This window comes from Notolabrus celidotus, chromosome 16, assembly GCF_009762535.1.
Source record: "Notolabrus celidotus isolate fNotCel1 chromosome 16, fNotCel1.pri, whole genome shotgun sequence".
In the NCBI taxonomy this organism is placed as follows: domain Eukaryota; kingdom Metazoa; phylum Chordata; class Actinopteri; order Labriformes; family Labridae; genus Notolabrus; species Notolabrus celidotus.
This window is the reverse complement of record NC_048287.1, coordinates 14119257-14140202: the sequence shown is the minus strand read 5'-3', so window position 1 is coordinate 14140202 and position 20946 is coordinate 14119257. Positions and strand designations below refer to the sequence as shown.

The 20946-nt window shown below is 41.4% G+C and overlaps 2 protein-coding genes across 3 annotated transcripts; one reads left to right on the top strand and one right to left on the bottom strand.

The window, feature by feature from the left end:
• Positions 1 to 828: 828 nt before the first annotated feature.
• On the bottom strand, positions 829 to 8918 carry gpnmb (glycoprotein (transmembrane) nmb). 2 transcript variants are annotated; one of them, XM_034704149.1, is made up of 12 exons: positions 8557 to 8918; positions 7442 to 7597; positions 7199 to 7360; positions 6374 to 6547; positions 5253 to 5414; positions 4742 to 5065; positions 4242 to 4301; positions 3758 to 3970; positions 2476 to 2581; positions 1789 to 2009; positions 1600 to 1690; positions 829 to 1487 (listed from the first exon to the last, which is right to left on the bottom strand). In XM_034704149.1, exons 1-12 carry the CDS (start codon positions 8624 to 8626, stop codon positions 1334 to 1336), a joined length of 1893 nt encoding a protein of 630 aa, XP_034560040.1. In that variant the 5' UTR covers positions 8627 to 8918; the 3' UTR covers positions 829 to 1333. The 2 variants fall into 2 exon arrangements, with proteins under 2 accessions (XP_034560040.1, XP_034560041.1); XM_034704150.1 differs by having other exon boundaries at positions 7220 to 7360; positions 8557 to 8917.
• Positions 8919 to 12915: 3997 nt separating this feature from the next.
• Positions 12916 to 20297, top strand: LOC117828440 (polypeptide N-acetylgalactosaminyltransferase 15-like). Its single transcript, XM_034705586.1, has 10 exons — positions 12916 to 13735; positions 13828 to 13994; positions 14078 to 14282; positions 17201 to 17368; positions 17509 to 17626; positions 18404 to 18598; positions 18756 to 18887; positions 19055 to 19156; positions 19237 to 19380; positions 19474 to 20297. The coding sequence occupies exons 1-10, from the start codon at positions 13200 to 13202 to the stop codon at positions 19639 to 19641; spliced, it is 1935 nt and encodes a 644-aa protein (XP_034561477.1). The 5' UTR covers positions 12916 to 13199; the 3' UTR covers positions 19642 to 20297.
• Positions 20298 to 20946: the final 649 nt, after the last annotated feature.

Below are 20946 nucleotides of genomic sequence, written 5' to 3'. Positions count from 1 at the left end.
TAAATATCTTCATCTAAGCAGTGGTAGATGGATTAAGATTAAGATGAAGGGGGATGAGACACTGGGAACACTCATCTACAGATGAAAGTCTTGTGTTTAAAACCTTGAGTAAGAATAGGTTTTTATAAATGACAAAAAAAAAGATTTTGTAGTACTTCAATTTGAAATACCAACACAAGATAATTTACTTCATTTATATGTAAAGAAATCTACTCCTAGTTGTTACAGTTGATCTTGATGCAAATCCAGCCTCTGATGAGGGAAGTAGCAAATCATAGTAATGGATTTGCGGGGGGGCACCACCAGTGGCCAAACAGATTTTAAAGGGGGGCCCATACCATTACTTTTTTTATTGTTGGGTGGAATGTATCTCTAGTAAGTGATCTTTTAAAGTTCATTTATCAGCTTTGGAATAGTGTAATTCTAACGCTTACCATATCTTTGGTCAATCTTACAGTTAGCTTAAGAAGAGAGGAAGGAAGAGAATTTGCGAGTGAACAAACACTCCACATCTCAGTTTGCTAGTTGAGGCTCCTGTGAGGATCTTTCAGTTTGTGTTGATTTTGGCGACCCCTGTTGACAAAGTGATACCTTTTTATTTCTCTAAAGTGTCACTGATGGATATAAAGGGTAGTGTATCTGCCACAATGATGCTCAGAGGCTTTCAATGGCTTTAACCTTGATTTTAAAAAGCCATTTAAACTATATTTTTGCTCCATTTCACCTTGAAGACCTTGAGGTACCTGTGCATGATCTGTAAGTGTAGTGAAGTAATATCAGTCATGGAGTTCATCTTATAAACCCATGGAAACACAAGTTGAAAAGATGAGCCGTTAGTTCACAACCTTTATTACAGGCCTGGTGTCAAGTCTCCAGTGAATTCTCTGAATTAGTTTCTGAAAGTTACAATTGAAAATCTTAATTTTAATTGACTGAAAAAGAGCATGCAGGTACCATTCTAAGAAAACATTTTATATTAGAAATCCGTTTTCAGATTATTATAATTAGAGTCAAAGATCAATATTATGCACAGGTTTTGCACTCAGTAGTTCCTTTAGCTAGAACAGAAATAATTAATACTCTGGCCAATAAAAAAGGAGAAGCAGATCAAAAGAAGCAGTGCTCGAGATATACGTATCAACAGCTTCTTAACAATTACATTTAGACATGAACATATCATTAGTATTCATTACTTACATTTCTCTACAACCATCAATGATTCCTTTATGTTAAGATGATTTCACTTCAGCTTAAATTTGCATATCAATCATGGTTTTGCATCTGTATTTCTTCTAGTAAGCACAGACATGCTCTGGTGAAGCTCCATGAGGGCCTACAGGGGGCGTCTCTCAGTAAGCAGGTGATGGCTCTCCTCACTGGAGGGGAAGAGCGCCTCCCTCAGACGGACCATGCGACCTTTGACCTCAGCATGGCCGCTGGCGTCCTCCACCAGTGACCTGCGAATTGGACGGTACGCCTTATAACGCCTGAGAGGATGAAAAAAGGAGGAAAATTTGAGGTGCGGGATAGTCAAATATCATAATGTATAAAGACAGAGTTGACTGATGAAAAATGTATTTGAAAACAGTTCTACATCACCTGCAGACCATGTAGGCAATGAATGCAAAGACAGCCACCAGCACAGCACTGGAGGAGAGCACCACGCCTGCAGCACGAGACTTCTTGGACACTAAATAGATCAGACAACAAGAAAAAAATGTATTCAATAAATATCAAAACAGAAAACCAAGCTGTTAAAAGGCTTGCAAGTGTCTCTGTTTAACCAACCAGGTGCATCCTGGGACTTGTTGATGGTGACAGTGGTGCTGGTCAGGGCCATGCTGCTGGAGTCCTCTAGCGTGATGTTGACACAGTAGGTGCCGGGCTCCAGAAATGTCCGCCTGAGATGCACCTCACACTGAGTCGACGGGGGGACGTCATCACACATAATGCTACTCACTCGAGTGCAGCTGGGGTCTGACACGATGGTGCAAGCGGAGGTAGGGATGCTGAAGGAGTGGGATGGAAAAGTGGTGGTAAAAAAAAAAGAATCAAACTAGTTTTCATGTAAAACTCCCGTGAAGTCATATTCATGTGTAGTGACCTTCAGCTCTGATCAAACACAGCTGTATTACCATGCAAGAAATGTGTTCTATAGCCAAGAAATTAAAAGAAACATCACAGTACCTAAATAGTTCATCAAATGAAGCTGTAGCTTCCTGAACTGCATCTAATTTTTATGAAATCTTAACATGATTAGAGTTTGTTATACAATGTATACATTATTTAATTCCAATCAAAGTGAAGCCTTTAATCACTGTGCTTCATTTTTTTATATTTCTAATTATTTAATAAAGTAAAAGCACCTTTATGAATACACACTTCTGTATTTTGTCCAGAATGCAAAGAAGAACATTGAAATAAACACTTTCACTTGAACATCCACTAATATTGTTCAAATACTGATCTACTAACCTGCCCAGACATTTGATCAAGAAGTTGATGTCAGTGTTGGTCACTCTGGAGGCGGAAACATCCACAATGCGTCTGTTAGGCTGGCTTTTCAGTGTGTGTTTGGGCTCTGCAGAAAACATAATAATGACTCTGGTTTTAGATGCCTAATCATCCTCTCATGACATGTTAATGTTTCTTTGTAATGTTTGTAGAATTTTTAGTTTTGTATTTTATGTATATTTTGTATGTTACGTTTGTTTTATGTGGACCCCAGGAAGAGTAGCTGCTGCGTTAGTGGCAGCTAATGGGGATCTGAATAAAGAATAATGATAAGAATAAGCACAGATGTTTTCAGTGGAGGGCTCTGTGTGTCTACGAATATGTGTCTGGCTTCGCAAAGAGTTGAAGTGAGGGAAAATTGACCATACTAGAATAGATCAATATTTTATCCAATCCAATTATTATCCTGTCCTCAAGTGTCCTCATCCGAAATGACGAGGAGGGAGTTGAGTTACTTTTATTTTGAAAGGGTAGATAAATCACTCTCTGATAACACTAATGAATTGTTTGGTTTAATGTAATCAAATGTGCCAAACTGCTTAAATTAGCACATTGACATCTTAGCATCCTGAGCGTCAGCATGCTAGTATTTTCCTATTACCAATAAGCACAAAGTTAGCTAAAGAGGATGAGAATGCTCTTAGTTTTATGGTTATTCCATTTAAACTAAGGCACTAGAAAATAAACACACTGACCTGATGATGGCACTAGATGATAAGTCGTCCCGAGAGTGGACAGAGGATTTTATTTGTTTCACGGCATTTCAATCAAATCTTTAGATCCAAACCTCGTGGAAGCAGTTCGAGCAAGGTTAGGGACTTCCACAGTCATTAGGGTCAGGCTGATCCTATTTACCGTACTTACCAATGAAGAATTTAACTGTGAGCCAGCGTCTACTCATCAAAACCTCTAAGGCTGTCAAGCATGCAGGTGAACAACTGGGCAGAAAGTCAGGGTTGGATCCAAAGGGGTGGCCAGGGGTGATATGGCTACCCTTGAAATCTGATAGGCCTCAACCATTCAGCAGGCTGCTAGTTGACACACTACTTACACATGTAAAGGACACGATTACCAATATGCTACATCTGGAAAGTTCCTTACAGGATCTTTAAAACTGCTTTGTGTTTGACTAAAATATATATCTGGCTTTGGCGCCATCCAGTGGAAGTCACTTCAAACAATATGATGAACAAAAGGCCAATAAAGATCTTCATTTGGACAGTAGACGGAGCCTCCCACATACCAACAATGGTGATGTTGCCCATGAAGGTACCGTGGACGTAGCGGAAGCACTCATTGTTGTTGAGGCGTCTAGTGAGGAGCCATGGCAGAGTGGTGGGGTCGTATTCTGGGGTCACGCTGGCCACAGTAGGGGGGAGGGGCTCTGTTGAGGGCATGGCACTGGAAGACGAGGAGGGTGAGGAGGAGGGGAGAGGTCGGCTGGTGCTGGGTGGTGCTAAAGCAAGAAAGAAGTGGCATGTTTGATCTCATTGGACAAGAATGCGTGTTTGATAAAGTGTGTTTTATATTCATACTAGACTCTGCATTAATATTTAACAAGATCCATGCTCTGCCCCCGTCTCTCTTGCTTGTTTTCTCTCCTCGCGCACACACACACACACACACACACACACACACACACACACACACACACACACACACACACACACACACACACACACACACACACACACACACACAAACACACAGTTAGTGGTTGAACTCACCCCGTGTGGTCTCCGTCTTGACAGTAGCAGCATGAGTACCTGGAGGAGCTGTGGGGGCCTCTGGGGGAGGAGACACATGAAAATTGTTATGACACATCTAAGTTGCTGTGTAACACCTCAGCAATCTGTGCAGGGGAAGTCACGTCTTAGTTCTTTATCTTCCTGAAGCAGAACATCAAAGTTTAACAGCAGTGCATCAGACTGTAATCTGAGTGTAGCAGTGTTAATAGTTTTCCTGGTCCATTCAATCAAATTACAAGGTCTTCATATATTACACTGCTGAAAGTGAAAACGGGTGAGTACAAGTAAATACTGTTTTCCAAAGTCTTAATAAGACTTAAATAGAAGTGGATGTAGCCACTATGACACAGCACATTGTTTTCTGGACTACTGGTATTATATATCACTCTCTTATAGTTGCAACATTTCAGTCAGAAGTAGCCCCCTCCCTCCCCTATGCTCCTACCCTAATACCACAAAATATAAATGTTGAACAGTACCTGTTGGAGGTGTTGACTTGGAGACCAGATGGGTCGGGGTGGCAGCGGTTGGTGGACACTCTATTGGAAACGCAGCCTCCACCACCAGCTTCACACTCATGTTCCCCAGCCTGCTGTAGGTGTGCGTGGTCAGGTCCCGGTGTGTCACCACCTGGTTGCCGTCTCTGAAGTCCCAGATGTAGTCAATGGAGGCAGCGGTTTTGAGGTACCCGCTGGGATCGTGGAGCTGGACTTTGAAGACCACGTCCTCGCCACGAAAGAAAACATTGTCAGACTGGTTGACCGCAGCCTTCTGAGAGATGTCGACCGCCACTGGGATCTTATCTAAAGAGAGAGAGAGAGAGAGAGAGAGAGAGAGAGAGAGAGAGAGAGAGAGAGAGAGAGAGAGTGAGTGAAGAGGAGTCATAAATAATTCATTGTCAAGGTTTCTCTTGTGTTTGTTTCTGTCACTCAGGCTGAAGCATACTGACAGATAAAACTGTACAAGCTGAATGTGCCAGATTCTCTTCACCTGTGACGTAGAAGATGGTGTTGTCTGTGGTAAGGGGGCTGTACTTTCTGCGCTCACGTTTCCTGTAGACCATAACCTCCATGACCTCTGCCCCCAGAGGGATGTTGGTGGTGTTGATGGTCACACTCGAGGAGGAGCCGTCACATGTCTCAGAGTACTGGCCTTTGACACAAAGCAAGGACAAAATTCACACAATGGTAATTTTCCTCTAACTTCACATTAAGGGTCAGAAGCTCAGATGTTGTTATAATGCTATAGTGCTGTGTTAGCTAAGAAGATAACTGAAGTAAATCTGACAATTTCAAAAGTATTTCACTGCTCCCTGATTGACCAGCAGCTTAAAGACAATAGGAGAGGTGTTACTTACTGTCCTGTGGCAATTTACCTGTATTATGGAAAGCATTTTTGAATGCTAATGTTAACTATTGTGACATAGCTATTGGTAACAAATGAGTCATACAAAAGGGTTTAACCACAGGCTGTATAAAAACATGGACAGCATGGCAGCCCCCTAAACGTGAAGCCAAAACAAGAGGAGCTCCTCCTTCTGACTGGCTGCAGTACAGGTCATTAACCTCATCTGATCCATGTTCACAGAGGGAACATGGGTCATTTTCTAAACTCACAGAAAACACTTCAAAAAAATGATTAGAGGTAATTTTCTCTCAAATGTGGTTTCTGTTGATATAATAACTCTTCAATTGATTGTCTTCCAAAGTTAAATTTTATTAATTATTTGATGCTGAAAAGGAGCATAATGCTGTGATTGACAGCACTGCTGACAAATGTGAGGCTCCTGCAGTGCAGAGGAGAAATGGCATGAGAAAATGTAACTAACACAAGACTAACAGAACTTTTCAAAAGTCTAACAATCGAAAAATACCTAATTTTTCAACACGTTTTATCTCATAAGTTTTTTTTCAACCTGGAACACATAGGTGCAATACAATAACCGCACTCGTTATTGTGTTGTGCCTATGTGTTCTGGGTTCTAGAGCTCCACCCAGAATTGAATGCTAGGGGGTAATGGCCACCCACCACGTGAATATTGTGAATGGAGAGCAAAACTGTGACTTATCTTGGTGTCTTTGTGGGTGTGTGTACTAAACCTGTGTTCTTACCCATCATGTGCCACACGTAGACATAGGTTTTGCGGCTCCAGTCGTTGCTCTGAGGGAAGGGCTTCCCATCAGGGAACACATTGCATTTCTTTAGGTCTGTGCACTTTCCAAAGCCGTAGTCGTCTATCCAGGAGGTCCAGTTGTACACGTAGCCAGAACGCACCTGTCCATTAGCTGCTCACAGGGCAAGGGGTGGAAGCAAGAAGTAGTGTATTCAAAAACACAAGAAAGTTCAAGTTCATATAAAGTCTGAAAATAGTTCATTTTTTCTCTTATCACATAGGCGTATTGCAGTAATTGTCATATATCATCTAGTTTCTCACCCATTTTTGTCAAAAGGTCTGTTTAGGTATTTTTAATGTTACTATAGAGTTGCTCTTATCCTAGAAACACAATAAAAGGTTGATGACCTGTTGTGCACCCTAAGAGTTACTTATTTTCTATTTATTATTACGCTTTTCAATTTTTTAGCATTCAGGTTGTCACTGCCTGAGAGGAGACCAAAATGGAGCTAAATCAAGTGAATATAGGACTGTGATTGACCAAGTGGACAATCAGTTAACTGCACTTGCTCATCTATCTCTTTGTCTGCTTGATTTTGCGTCAAAGGGTAAATTTTGTTTTTCTACAAGGTGATTGTTAATATGTTGATGCTGTGTTAACAGTGATTCACACCACCCCAAGTGATCAAAACATAAATCCTGCTTTAATAGTCTTTTTTTCAGCAGTACACAGTTGGTGTTGTATGGTGGTCTGGTGTACTGCAAGGCTGTGGAACCCGGGATTTGTTTGTGTGCATGGCCTGGCCGGGCTTTTTGACAGCACCTGAGGCCTCCAGCTCCGTACCGTCCTCGCAGTGCTCATCCCAAATAAGGTCTCCGTTGGCATTCTCTTTCTGGCATGGAGGGTACTCCAGCTTGGCAGTGAAGGAGACACAAGATCCATTAAGAGCTGGGCTGTCACTAGTCAGACGAACCTTTGGTTTACCTGCAGGAAAACATGTGAGTAAAAAAGTGAAAATCTTAAAAAATTGAAAACACTTAAGAGGATAGAGCTGACTTTTCTTACCTTTGTGATGCATGAGCTCTTTGGGCTTTGGGTTGAGGGGAGGGTAGAGGTAATCGTCCCATGGGTTGGTGTCAGGGTCCCAGCCAGGGATTGGTGGAATTGGAAATGGAATCTTCCCAGCTATATCATGCTTATGTGGGAAAATGTCAGCGTATGCTGAAAAGAAGAAACAAAGCAAACTTAGGACTCAAGGGCCCCTTAATTGTTCCCCAAGAGTTTTCCCTCACCTTACTTTTGTAAAATGTTAAAGAAAATTTCTCTTTTTATATTTCAAGATTATCATGTGTTATTTTTGAAAACATGACGACCTCAAAAGTAGCTCCACTTCTTTTTCTCTCTCTGTTAACTCTTAAAAGTCTTTCTTCTGAGAAGGAGATGAGAATACATTTGATACCTGATGACAGTGTCTATCCCTTTGCTTTCAATCAAAATGTCTGTCTTGAAGAACTGATCTCTTCCTATACCAGAAGTTTTTAATTTGATAATTAAATTATTCAGTATAATTGCATTTGTTTCTGGCTGCTGGACAGCACAAATTGTGTTATGAAATTCAATTCAGAGAGGCAGAATCTAAGGACACAATTAAGGTTAAGCAGACAGCCTTAGAATAGATATGTCATTTCTTAAAATAGTTTGTGTTTAAGGCTTCATTTTGGATCACGTACAAACTAATAAATATTTTTTGTGTATTCACTAACTGTTTTAAAGTTTAAAAAAACTTTATTTTTTCCCTTTTTTGGGATAAAAAGTTGTTTCTGTTGGGTGGATTATTTCTATGTGGCTACAGACTGTCAGCCAGGGCCCTCGCCTTAATTGAGCTCATGGGACTCTGAGTGCAGAGATCTGATGACAAGATTATTAGGCCTGCTCAAACTGTGAGACGGATATCAAAATGTATTTCAGACCTGTGAACTAGAGTGCCACAACTATTTAAAATTCAAGAACCATAACATCAAACAGTTCCTGTTACTTCAGGTTAAATGTTAAAATGAAAGCATACATTTAAAACAAGCAAACATGTAATCATTCTACAGTTAATAATGCTTTACCTGACGAGACTCACAGTTCAAAATAATATATACAATTCAACAAGAGTTTAATGGAGTAGCACTTACTTCTGCGCCCATCAGCTTGATAAACAGAGAAGGCAAGAACCAGGAGAAAAACAAAATGCTGGGCTTCCATTTCACTCACCAACAAGAAATAAATTAAATGTAATGTAAAAGAAAAAATAAACTTTCCACCGCAGAAATCAGTATGTCTGTTCACGAACCGAGTGTGTCCCCTCTCCTTGCTGCTCCAGCTCTCACAGCTCCTCTGCCTGTCTGTCCTCAAATACAATAATTTAATCTGGGGGCCGATGAGCGCACAAACATGTGATGTTTTCTAACTGGGCGCATCTCATTCCTCATTAGAGTCCTGGACGCAGGAAACACATGAGTGATGAGATGCGCGCGGACATGCTGCGTCCGCACGCGCCCTGACCCCCTACCCAAAGCGAGCCTTTAATCCACCCATGCTTTAATCCCAGATAGTGTTTATGCCTCCGTCAGTAAGGAAAAGGTATAAAGCTACTTCTTATCACCTGTCGTCTTCACCTTTGTGTTTTGTGATATTGTTTGAAAAGTTTGTAGTCTCCTACAAAAAGTAACAAAGCAGCATGCAGTAAACGGATTTACCCGGATACTTTTGTGAGAGACTTGGCTTTAAAAAATACAAACGACAAAAACAGTAAATTTTTGCAAAGTATTTGATTATTTTTGGATATTTCTACTTGCCTTGAAAAAAGAAATTATTCAAAGAAATCTACAAATGTCTTAACGACTTGTCAAGATTTGTCTAATTGTTTTAAATATAATGTAGCCTATCACAAATGTCCTACAATTATCGATTTTGATATTAATGATCCCGTAGACTTTTAACCTCAAATGTCCACGCGTGACAGCTGAGCCCGTGACTGTTTGATTTGATAGCCTGCATGAGTCTGATGGAGCTGTGTCACTGTGACACACTCACTCTGAATGAGCGCGTGAGACGCTGAAAAAAGCAGAAGAAAGTGTGTGATGGGCAGCAGCGAGACTGGCACTCGCCTTCAACACAATCCAGCATGTGATAATCATCTTTATTTCAGCGGCTCTTCTGTTGCAACGAGGAGAGTTTGGAAACTGTAACAAAGGGCTCACAAACTGAAAAGTAACCACTGAATAAAAATGTAATTTACTACTTCAAAGGGCGTGGGCAAATTCAGCAACACGAAACTAAAGCGGATTCACAGCCAGTGTTACAAATGAGGAATGCTTACATACAGTTGTACTCATAAGTTTACAGAATTTGTGATTTTTTGGGGGCATTTTTCAGAGAATATGAATGATAAGAGAAAAACTTGCAAAATTGTTATCAAACAACTGTGTTTACTCTTTTGTTTCATAAAAACAACAGTAAACTACCCAAGAAACCCTACATTCTGCCAGGGTATGTAAACTTACGAGCACAATTGTATATTAGACCTTTATTTTACCAGGTAAAATGTTATAAAATAACAGACACGTTTCTGCTTTATACAATATGGTTGGACTCAAATATAATGCTAATGGCGACACATAGAAAAAAAATATGACAAGAATTTAAAAAGTAATGCGTATCGAGTAAATTAAAGGTTCAATTCTTCGAAATATAGCCATTTAATAGATTTCTGAAAGCCTCGCGCCCCAAGCAGAGAAATTGGTCAATTTTCTTCTGAAATAGTCCAATACATTATAGCCTTTAAAATATGCCATGACACTCAGTTGTTTGTATTTTAGTAGTTATGATTCATTGAGTGTGAATAAACCCAAATGGTAACAAAAATAATATAATATTATGACCACAAGAAGCATCAGAACCTCAGACTTTGAACCACAGGATCTTTTTTTCGTGTCATTTTCTTTTACCTCTTTGACAACGGACAACAAAGTCAGTCCGATGAAGAAGACCGTGAGATGTGACTGAATCTTCTGCATGAATTCTTAGCAGGTGGACCCTAACTTTGAGTTTTATTAAAACAAACAGGTGGAAAAAAAACACATTTACGGCTGTACTGCTGATCCTCCGACAGAGGGCAGCACCTCTCCGCTGCTGCTCACAGGCAGATGTACAGCTTCAGAAGTTACTCCCCTACTCTCTCTGACTCTTCTTTTTCTGTAATAGTTTGTTAATCTTTGGTCATTGCCGAAGCTTAATCACGCAGTACTGAGCTTATTTCCTCTAATTAGATAACAAAGTAACACAAATAAACAAGACAAGGAACACTTTTAACCTAACATTCAGAATATTGCATGGTTGCAGCAAACTACAATCTTCATTTTGGAAAACTTTTATCATTAACTGATCAATCTTTTTGTCTCTTCTATTCAAGAGACAGAGCAGAGAGTTCATTTTAATATCCCAGAATCCAGTTGTCATAAAAGAAGAAAATGGAAGAAAACCAAAAACAATATTTTTTACTTCTTAGAAGCTTGAACTGGTTAATAATTGGCATCTTTAGTGATAAAACAACAGCCTTGAACGATGAATCACTTGTCAAAGGACAGCTTGATCTCTTCTTCTTCTTCTTCTTCTTCTTCTTCTTCTTCTTCTTCTTCTTCTTCTTCTTTCGTCTGTTTTTCAGCCCAGAAAAGAAGACACCATCGGCACCGAAACACAAATGTGAATGAACAATAACACAGGATTGCATCGCGCTGCCAATGGGCGCTGCTCTCTGTCTTTCTCTGTCTCTCTGTCTCTGCTCAATGTGGATGAGAGAGCTTGTCGTGCTTTCTCATTTGCAGGTCTGGCTTCGCCTCACATTGAGGAATGCAGGATCGTTCCCTAGAATGTGGATTTAAGTATGCATGTGTTTTCTCTGTCTTGTGAGCGTGTGTGTGTCCGTGTGTCCCTGCTCCTTTTGTGTCTACGTGTGTCTGCAGATTTTGCTGGCGGTGGACACTCCCACAGCGTGAGTGTGTTTTGGCTGCAGGATAGAAACATATGGGAGTGTTCACTGTGCAGCTCTGGAAATAAATGAAGGAGCTATTTTTCCGTTTGACTAGTCTTGAGGCTTATAAACATTTTCCCACAAGAGCACACAAGTCAGACGTGGGTCCCTTCTTACTCTCGTTGTCCCTGTTCGTTCATGTCCCTCTTTCATTTCTACACTCTTTACAACACCCTCCCCTTGTAGTTCTTTCAACTTGTCAATCTGTCTCTGCAGGTGTCCCCTCCCCTCCTCTGTGCGCTGTAATCAGACTCATCTGAAGACATTTTACCCTGTCATCTTGCGCACAGAGAAGGATCCTTTTGTAAAATTGAGGGACCCCACCCCCCACTCAAAAAAGGGCCACCACCTTCAGTACCATCACCACCGGTGTTCTTGCTGCTGCCAAACTGGCCTCACATCTACTCTGTCTGCACGACAAGGTTACATGTGCCTTCACATCTCCAGTCAGTCACAATACAGACCAGAGCTCGTGAAGCACGCTGACGCTGAAGGTCTTTATTGCTTGTAGTGTGGTGAAGATAAGCTGCCCACTGTCTGACCTCCTATTGGCTATCATCACAAATAAAATATCATCCTGAGGTCACATTGTAAACATTTTCCACGAACATCTTTACATGAATTTTGGGCATTTCCCTCTTAACTTAGTTTTCATAATCTAATTTTGGTGCCGTGCTGGCGTCATGTGCAGTTTAAGAAAACAAATTAGCTTGTCAAAACTGATTCATGAGAATTTCAACTTTTGAAAAAAAGAGGGACAACGAAAAAGAAAATAAAACACAAAAAATGTGTTTGTTTGTATCCGTTCAGTTGAAAAAAGCAACCCACTGTGCCAAGCTCTACTCGTAGAACTGGGAGATCGAAGCCACGGACGCCCACTTTTCCGGCAACGAGAGCCGGTCATGGGACCGCACGAAGCGCCGCCAGCTGGCCGTAGAGAATAGCTTTGAAGTTTAGTCTCTCTCTCTCTCTCTCTCTCTCTCTCTCTCTCTCTCTCTCTCTCTCTCTCTCTCTCTCTCTCTCTCTCTCTCTCTCTCTCTCTCTCTCTCTCTCTCATACACACACAGACAGAAATTACCCAGAGGAAACGGAAAACCGTATCATTCCTTAACGGTCTGAGCTTGTTTGAAGAATTTAGTTTTGTTCCTGGTAGAAAATGTGAGTTTTTGGAGTAAAATAAACATTTAAATAACTTTATTTTATGAATTCTGCACAAGTCATGAACAAAGAATTTACAGACTGGACATTTAAGCGATTTACAAATCCCCCAAATCGACAGTGATATACATTGAAAAGTACACAAACAAGGCCTACATTCATTGATTCAACCCATCTTACCATCTTTAATATTGAGGTTGCTTTGAGAATCGGGTCTCAAGTGCACGAGCAGGTGGGTGTGTCAGGTGCATCTTCAAGCTGTGAGCTGAGATTCCCTCGCGGGCTTTAGGACCACGGGATGAGCTGGATAAGAGACAAAGTGTGCGCACCTCTCAGACTGAAGTTCAGAGTGTGTCCTGATTCTACCTTTTCTTCTCTTGCTCCAGAACTGGTACTCCATGGATGCTGCGCTACACTTCAAAGAGCTGATCGGTGATTGATTTCATTTTCTGGATAATTCCTGCAGTCTCATTACCTTTCTGGGATGACTTCAAAGTGGAATCGAAGCTCAAACATGGGAAAGCTGAGGAAACACTGGGCTGACTTCTAAGCACTGGATCCTTCTTTTCCTCCTCGCAATTTTTTATTATGAGGCTGTGGGTCAGAGCTGCAGCTGTCCGGAGGAGGGTGGTCTGCCTCTGGCTGCTGCTCCTAGTTTTCGCCCTGGTCGGTCTGGCCCTTTCAGATCTCTTTAACCAGGACCGGGATCATGGTCATCCGAATCCGAATCCTGGTCCTCCTCGCCGACCCCTCCAGCGGATCCCCAGTGCGCCGGACCTGGAGATCATTGTAAACTCCTGGGACCCTGCATTAGAGCTCGGTGTGGATGTCGCCGCTCTGGAATCACTGCAGGAAGACCAGCTTTTATTTGTTCCATCGACGCAGGGCACAAAGAGTCCGCTGCAGGGGAAGGGGAGTTATAAGGTGATTCTACCAGGGGTTAGTAAGGAAACCGCAGCTCCTGTGCCACGGACGCACAGTGAAACTGGGAATGAAGTCCAGCTACAACTAAGGGACAAATACACTGAGTTGGAGCTCTCTGCGGTGCAGAAATTTGGATTAAACGAGGTAATCAGTGAAAGAATATCTTTGCATCGCAGGTTGCCTGACGTGCGCCATCCTGGGTGAGTTGCAGATGTGCTCAAACCCTTCTTTAAATAAAATCAAACAATTTAAGTTGGCGCTTTGATTGTTGTGCACGTTTCTCTCTTAACAGGTGTTTAGGGGAGCAGTACAGCGAGTCTCTGCCGTCAAGCAGTGTTATTATCTGTTTCCACGACGAGGCTTGGTCCAAGCTGCTGCGCACCATGCACAGCGTGCTGGACACCGCACCCAAACAGTATCTGCAGGAGGTCCTACTGGTGGACGACCTAAGCACGCAAGGTGAGTCTCTTCATTCGTCTACACACATCCGCATGACCTGTATTAAACTCATGCCCATTTCAGTGTGTTTGTGAACTCCCCAGGACACCTGAAGAGCGTGCTGAGTGAGTATGTGTCTCACCTGGACAGGGTGCGTTTGATACGCAGCACCAAGCGGCTGGGCGTCGGAGGGTGTCGATCTCTGGGTGCTGCTCGAGCTGCAGGGGAGGTGTTGGTGTTCATGGACTCCCACTGTGAATGTCAGAAGGGCTGGCTTGAGCCGCTTTTGGAGAGAGTGGCCCAGGACAGGTAATCTTTAATTTCATCATCAGGGCGTTTCTGGAGTGTTTTGACTTGGGTTGGCCAATAAAGCTCTTACTTGATGTGATAAGGAGGAATGAGCTATATGTTTGTACCCATACACAGTGGCGTGTCCAGAGCTTTTTGACCGGGGTGGCCCAAATGAAGCTCTCACGTAGGCAGGGGTGGCCAGTGCATTTACAAATTTATAACATTTACCCTTTCTGTCTTCACAACCTTAGCCCCAATTCTTTTGTTGACAGCTTAAGAATGAACACCGGAGAATTCGTTCAGGTCTCAGAAAACATGTATTGTGGTCACAGGTAAAGAAGTACAGCGCTGGTCTCAAAATGACAGAGAGGAAATCAGCAAAATGAGCCCCAAGTCCAGGATATGATAATCTTAAATAGAGTATCATCTTGAGAGGCGTACAGCTGGGTGTCAGTACGCAGCCATCTTCTATTGGCCCTAATTTCTAACACGTACAGTATGTACCAAATGATATATATGTCTTCCAGACAAACTGTTTATTGTTCACTATTGTTCATTATGAATATGGTGTGTGTGTGTGTGTGTGTGTGTGTGTGTGTGTGTGTGTGTGTGTGTGTGTGTGTGTGTGTCTCGGCACTCGGCTGTCCTTGAAGCAGAGCTGATAACCACAAGTTTCTTTCTCTTATCATCTGACGGTAACAGTGCTCTCAGCTGACCTACTTACAGTACACCTTGAGGTGACATGATACAATGAGGCCTTTACTGGCCATATCATCTCTATAAAGTATATAACTATCTCTATAGGCAATAAGATATTATCAAAGTAGTCAAATTAAGTCAGATTATCACACTACTTTCATTAAAGTATTAAACAGTTGTGATATTCCTTTTTACTTAAAAAAAACAAAACATGACAAGGTGGCATAAATCTTCTAAGCTTAAGTCTTTAAGGTCTTACAAAAGATGTTTTTTCAAAGTCACATTTGAGGGCACTAACAAAGAAATCTACTGTCAGTCTTTCAACTCATCCCAAATTATAGATTTTAACAGAAACCCCACCTCTGACAAGGCAAATAGCCAATCATAGTTTAGGATTTTGGGGTGGCCCCTAGGGTGGCCAATTGGATTTCAAGGGGTGCCAGTGCCACCCTTGGCCACCCCTCTGTACACGCCACTGCCCAGACATATAGAATCCATTCAACATTTTTAATCACAGTTGTTAGGCATACATCCCTGGCCAGTGGTCGATACTCTCTGTTGTTTAATGAACCAAGCATAAACATTTACTTTGGGTACTGTAGTGGCTATCGGTAGTCTTCTTTTCGCTACAGGTACCTGCACACATTAATTCATGTGGATAGGATATAACCGACTGACCATGATATAGGCTATGAAATCACTACCTCTGGATAATAATAGAAGAATTTTAGGTCTCCCACAACAACTTCTGTGGCAACTTCTATGCCCAAGTAATTACAAAAACACGAAAATCAAAGATTAGGCAAAAGCTAACTGTTGGTGTGAGCTTAGCTAATCTACAAAAATCTTAATATCGCCACAAAAGTGTTAGATGGATATTCCCTCTTATACCACATGAACAATAGAATAAAAGTTTTATTAACATGTTTCTGCAGAGTTTATTACTAATAAACCTACCACGAGGCCAGGAGAGACTAGCAACGATATTCAGGGAGCACAGGAAGGGTGCTCGTGTTACATACAAAATACCAGTCTCAGTGGAACACTATTAAGAATACATCACAGATGGTATTTGCACAATTAAAAAAACAAAATTAGGACAATTAGGTACATTTTTTTTAAACCAAAATGAAGTTACAATATAAATTATTAAATGCACCCAAAATAAGATTGCCTTCACCAAAAGTTACAACAAAGTACTAACAAAAGAAATTGTGCTGAATTTAAATGTCACAAAAGTCCCTTGAGTTGGAATGAACTTAACTCCCACCTCTGATCAGCTAGATAGCCAATCAAAGTTTATCGGGGCCAATCAGACGTCAATGGTTTCATCCTGGGCGTCACCCTTGATCCATCCCAACTAATTATTAACAACAGTAATGAACATAGTCCAAAATCCTTCCTATTCTTTTACTTAACTGGTCTATAATCACACTGATTGTAAATTGATTTGTCGGTTAAATGCAGAAAACACCTCTAATAAGTTAGACAGAATTCTGTATTGACGATTAGCTAAGATGAAGATGTAAATATCCATTTTAGCATCTGGACCTAAACTCTCCCTGCCTGGTCCTCTGTTGTCTTCTTATGTTTGACAGGAGCACTTGATAAAAGTGAGAGGATGCAGGTCTGAGAGTTATAAGTTGTCCTCCTTCATTAGTCAAACACGGGATACATGTTTCATGTGTGCTCTCATGATTTGGCTCAGGTCTTGTGTCTGGGGCTGCCTGCAGCGTGCCTCTGATCACACTGGCTAATTAGGCTGAACTCCCAGACCTCAAATCTGCAAACACTCAGCCACATGTTTGACCCTTCTTTCTATTTCTTGTTCTCCTTTTCCCCTTTAATCTCTTTGCTCCATTTCCTGTGAGCATCAGATGATACGTGGCCAATTGGGAGGAATATTTCAAAAAACATATGTGCACCAGAACAGACCCCAACAAAGGATGATGTGTGTCTCTGAACTTGGCCTACTGACACAAGCTCTGGTGTGGAACTTTTTTCTCCCCTTATTAGGATAATATCCCTACACACTGGCATTGACTACTGAGTACAAATATAAAGAATAGAATATTAAGTCTGTTTATTCACCCAAATCTCTGACTGAAAGGTGCACATTTCTAATTCATAAGAACTCCTCATTTTCAGTCAAGTGAACTTGAAAACACAAAAGAAGAAAAACACAGATCCGAATATCAAATTTTCTGTTCAGCTGAACTTGTTGTCTTTCTGCATAGGACCAGAGTGGTGTCCCCCATCATGGATGTGATAGACTGGCAGACCTTTCAGTACAATGCCACCCAGTGGCCAGTGAGGGGAGTGTTTGACTGGAGGCTTGACTTCCACTGGGAATCAAATCTTCAGCTAAAACCTAAAGATGCAGACTCAGCAGTTCTACCATTGAAGTGAGTTTAGATTATTTTTGCTGTTTTTCTTGTGTAAAAAATTATTCCAAATTACAACAAGAAATCACAACTTTACTTTTCATGTTTTTTGAATGCCGAGCCAAAAACATAAGTAAGCATGTTTAATGTGTGTCTTTCAGGAGCCCAGTATTAGGAGGTGGTGTTGTGGCCATTGACAGACATTTCTACCACAGCGTGGGGGGCTACGATCCGGGCATGCTGCTGTGGGGAGGAGAACAGATTGAGCTGTCAATCAGGGTAAATAGAAAACTTACCGTCATCAGCTTTCCACTCTGATCCTTCAAATCACACGTTCAAAGGACAGGGAAATGACTTTTTCTGCTGCATTGCTTTAATGAAAATAATTTTGTTGCCTTCTGTCAGGACTTCAGGAATGTTGTTTTGGGACATTGTGCACTTTGCAAATGGAAATCTCAGGTTGAATAGAGGTCTGGGAATGTCTGGGCCAGTTGACAAATGCTCAAGTATGAGAGGAAAATGTTACTTGACCACTTGTTTTTCCTCTGGTGACCTTTGAAACTCACAATGTGTTATTAAAGTATGTTCTGGGCCGCATGAAAGTGGTTCAACACAAAATAGATAATGAATAGCATTTACTTGTCCTTTCTATCTCATCCTACATCATCTTAAGCTACTAACATTAAAGTATCTGAAGGAAGTTTTATGTCTGTGATTTTTTTTTACTTCATTAAGTCACATGATAAAATGGCAACATATAAATCTTAAACATAATAATTGTAGGAATCCAAAGAAGATGTTTGTCCAAATTCATAATTTGTAGTAATCAAGAGTTGCAAGCAGAGTCTTGCACACAGTCTATCAATAATAAATGTATTGAAAACTTTTTGTCTCTAGTTGTTCAGGGTGGCCAATCAGATCTCTCAGGGGGGGCCCATGCCACCCCTAGCATCTTTTTAGACACACCCCTGCAGCTGTGAAAATACTTTCCATCATTTTCTCTCATGATTTTATTTTGAAGTTTAAAACCATTGTTAAATTGTTTTATTATCGTAGGTTTGGTCCTGCGGGGGCTCCATGGAGGTAGTCCCCTGCTCCCGTGTGGCTCACCTAGACCATCACCACTTGCCTTACCGCTTCCCAGATCAGGAAATTCTTCAGAGGAACAAGATTCGCATTGCAGACACATGGATGGACGCATACAGGAAGATCTTCTACAGGAGGGATACGCTCGCTCATTTCATCAGACAGGTGTGTGTGTGTGTGTGTGTGTGTGTGTGTGTGTGTGTGTGTGTGTGTGTGTGTGTGTGTGTGTGTGTGCGTGCGTGCTTCGATTTAGTCAAGAAATTTACTGATATGTAAGTGAAAAGAAGACTAAAAGGGTATGACTTTCTTTTTTCTGGATCAGTCTGAGAGTCCAAACATCACAGAGCGTCTGCATCTTAAAAGAAGTCTTGGCTGCAGGAACTTCCACTGGTACCTGACGACAGTTTACCCGCAACTTTATATCCCTCAAGACAGACCTGCTCTTTCAGGAGAGGTAGCACACACACACACACACACACTAACACACACACACACACACACACACACACACACACACACACACACACACACACACACACACACACACACACACACACACACACTGACATTGAAATATACTATTTTGTTTCTGATTAACATGACAGACTGACTTCTTTTTAGCTGTACAATGTGGGCATGGGCAGCTGCGCAGACCTCCCGCGGGTGCAGGGTCTGCAAGGTGCTGTCATGAATGTAGCGCCCTGCAGCGGGACAGGCAGCCAGGTAACCATGACAACAGTTGTGACACTCAGAGAAAGACAGGCTACACACAGTGGCAAAGATGATCTCTCTTGTCACCACAGCACTGTGACCTGAACTCTGACTCTGAGGTGCGGTGGGGTCCCATGGGGGCTCTGTGTTTGGACAGAGAAGGAGAGCGGGTGGTTATGTCTCCGTGCCCAAAACAGCGACCGACCAGCAGTGGACACCAGTGGAAGTTCATAAAGGCACGGCAGCGATTTACATAGTTTCTTTATATGTCTGAACACATGGTTACTTTGGATGTTTTGGTTACTCTGTGTGTCTGTTTTGTGTTTCAGTTGAGCGGTCAGCTTGTGCACCAGCAGTCCCAGTTATGTATGGAGGCTGTGAAGGAAGTAGAGATCCCACAAAGCAGCACAGGAGGTCTGTTTCTGCGGACATGCTCCCACCACCCACGGCAACAGTGGCACTTTGAGCAACTTGTAGCCCCTAAAAGTGCCCGCTAAATGGAAATGCAATATTTAAAACCTTGGCACGTGCTATCATAAATATTCTATAAATAGTGGCAAGTAGTGAAAGATAATAGAAAATATACAGGTGATCATCTATCTGCTTCACTTTGCCACTCTGCTTTTCTGTTCCTGTTTTAAGGATTGCAAATAGTATAATATACTAGATTCCAAGTATATGAGCTGGGGCCTGTTTTTTATAATGTATGATGTTGAATGTGATCAAATCCCTCCAGCCTGCTGCCAAAATCTGTAAAAAATACTTTTAGACGTGATTAGGTTAAAGAGCTTTTGTAGAAAAATATATTATTGTATTTATTTACATATCTATTTTTACGTGTAAAATGATCTTTGATTTCAGTAAAAGCTTTCATTTATCAACGTGTACATATTTTCTAGGAATTTCTGGGAGGTATATGAATGCATTCAGAAGACAGAATCACATCCAAAACAAAGACATCTCTGAGAACAATAAAAAATATGCATTAATGAAGGAATGCTGAAGTGTAAAAAAATGGTTACAAAAATCAAAACTCCAATGTTGAAAAATATAGCCAGGCTGGCTTAAAAATCAGAGGAATTTTCGTCTAGGTCCCATGTTACAGTGCTCAACGTTTAAGCAAAAATAAACCTGCTTACAGCCTGGTTGATAACATTGGTCTATGTAGTTCCTTTATTATTTGTGAATATCTTTTTAAGGCATTTGTTGATTTCATATAAAGGGCAGGAATTACACATACATTTGCACAATTGGGGCCATGGCTGAGTAGACTTGCAGGTGCGTGCGTTGTAGCTGGTTGCAAGGAAGCTAAAAGCCTTCCTCAACTCAACCTCTTTGTGTTTAGGTTGAAGGGAAGCTAGGCCGAGTTAGCATTTTCAATATGGAGACCATTACTGTATCTCAAGGCTTCAAAACACCTACTTCAGAAACCAATAGGTGACAACACAGCGACTACGACCATACAGTATTGTATGTGTGTTATCAATACAAATACGTTGACAGAATTCCCCCAAACTCTTCCCTGGCCTATTCAAGACTTTGTTTGCTAAGTGAAACTTATTCTGGAATAATTCTAGAACTCCTTTACCACACCTTACAAGATAAATAGCAATCACAACCAATCATAATGTCCCTTTGCATACTGCAAGATCCATATAACAAAGTTCTGTTTAAGTACTGGACTGGACTTCACAGGAGCCTGTCATTACTGATGTTCATGATTTTGGATTTTGGGGTAACACCAAGGATGGCCGACACAATTTGAAAGGAGGCCCATGCAACCTCTTTGGACATACCCCTGA

Excerpts from the sequence above, each read along its gene's own strand:
- LOC117828440 (XM_034705586.1), top strand. The coding sequence starts at position 13,200 with ATGAGGCTGTGGGTCAGAGCTGCAGCTGTCCGGAGGAGGGTGGTCTGC. Across the intron at positions 14,283-17,200 it reads GAGAGAGTGGCCCAGGACAG|GACCAGAGTGGTGTCCCCCA; the intron begins GTAATCTTTAAT and ends CTTTCTGCATAG. Across the intron at positions 17,627-18,403 it reads AGATTGAGCTGTCAATCAGG|GTTTGGTCCTGCGGGGGCTC; the intron begins GTAAATAGAAAA and ends TTATTATCGTAG.
- gpnmb (XM_034704149.1), bottom strand. The coding sequence starts at position 8,626 with ATGGAAGCCCAGCATTTTGTTTTTCTCCTGGTTCTTGCCTTCTCTGTT. Across the intron at positions 4,302-4,741 it reads CAAGTCAACACCTCCAACAG|AGGCCCCCACAGCTCCTCCA; the intron begins GTACTGTTCAAC and ends CTCCTCCCCCAG. Across the intron at positions 3,971-4,241 it reads CAAGACGGAGACCACACGGG|CACCACCCAGCACCAGCCGA; the intron begins GTGAGTTCAACC and ends TTCTTGCTTTAG.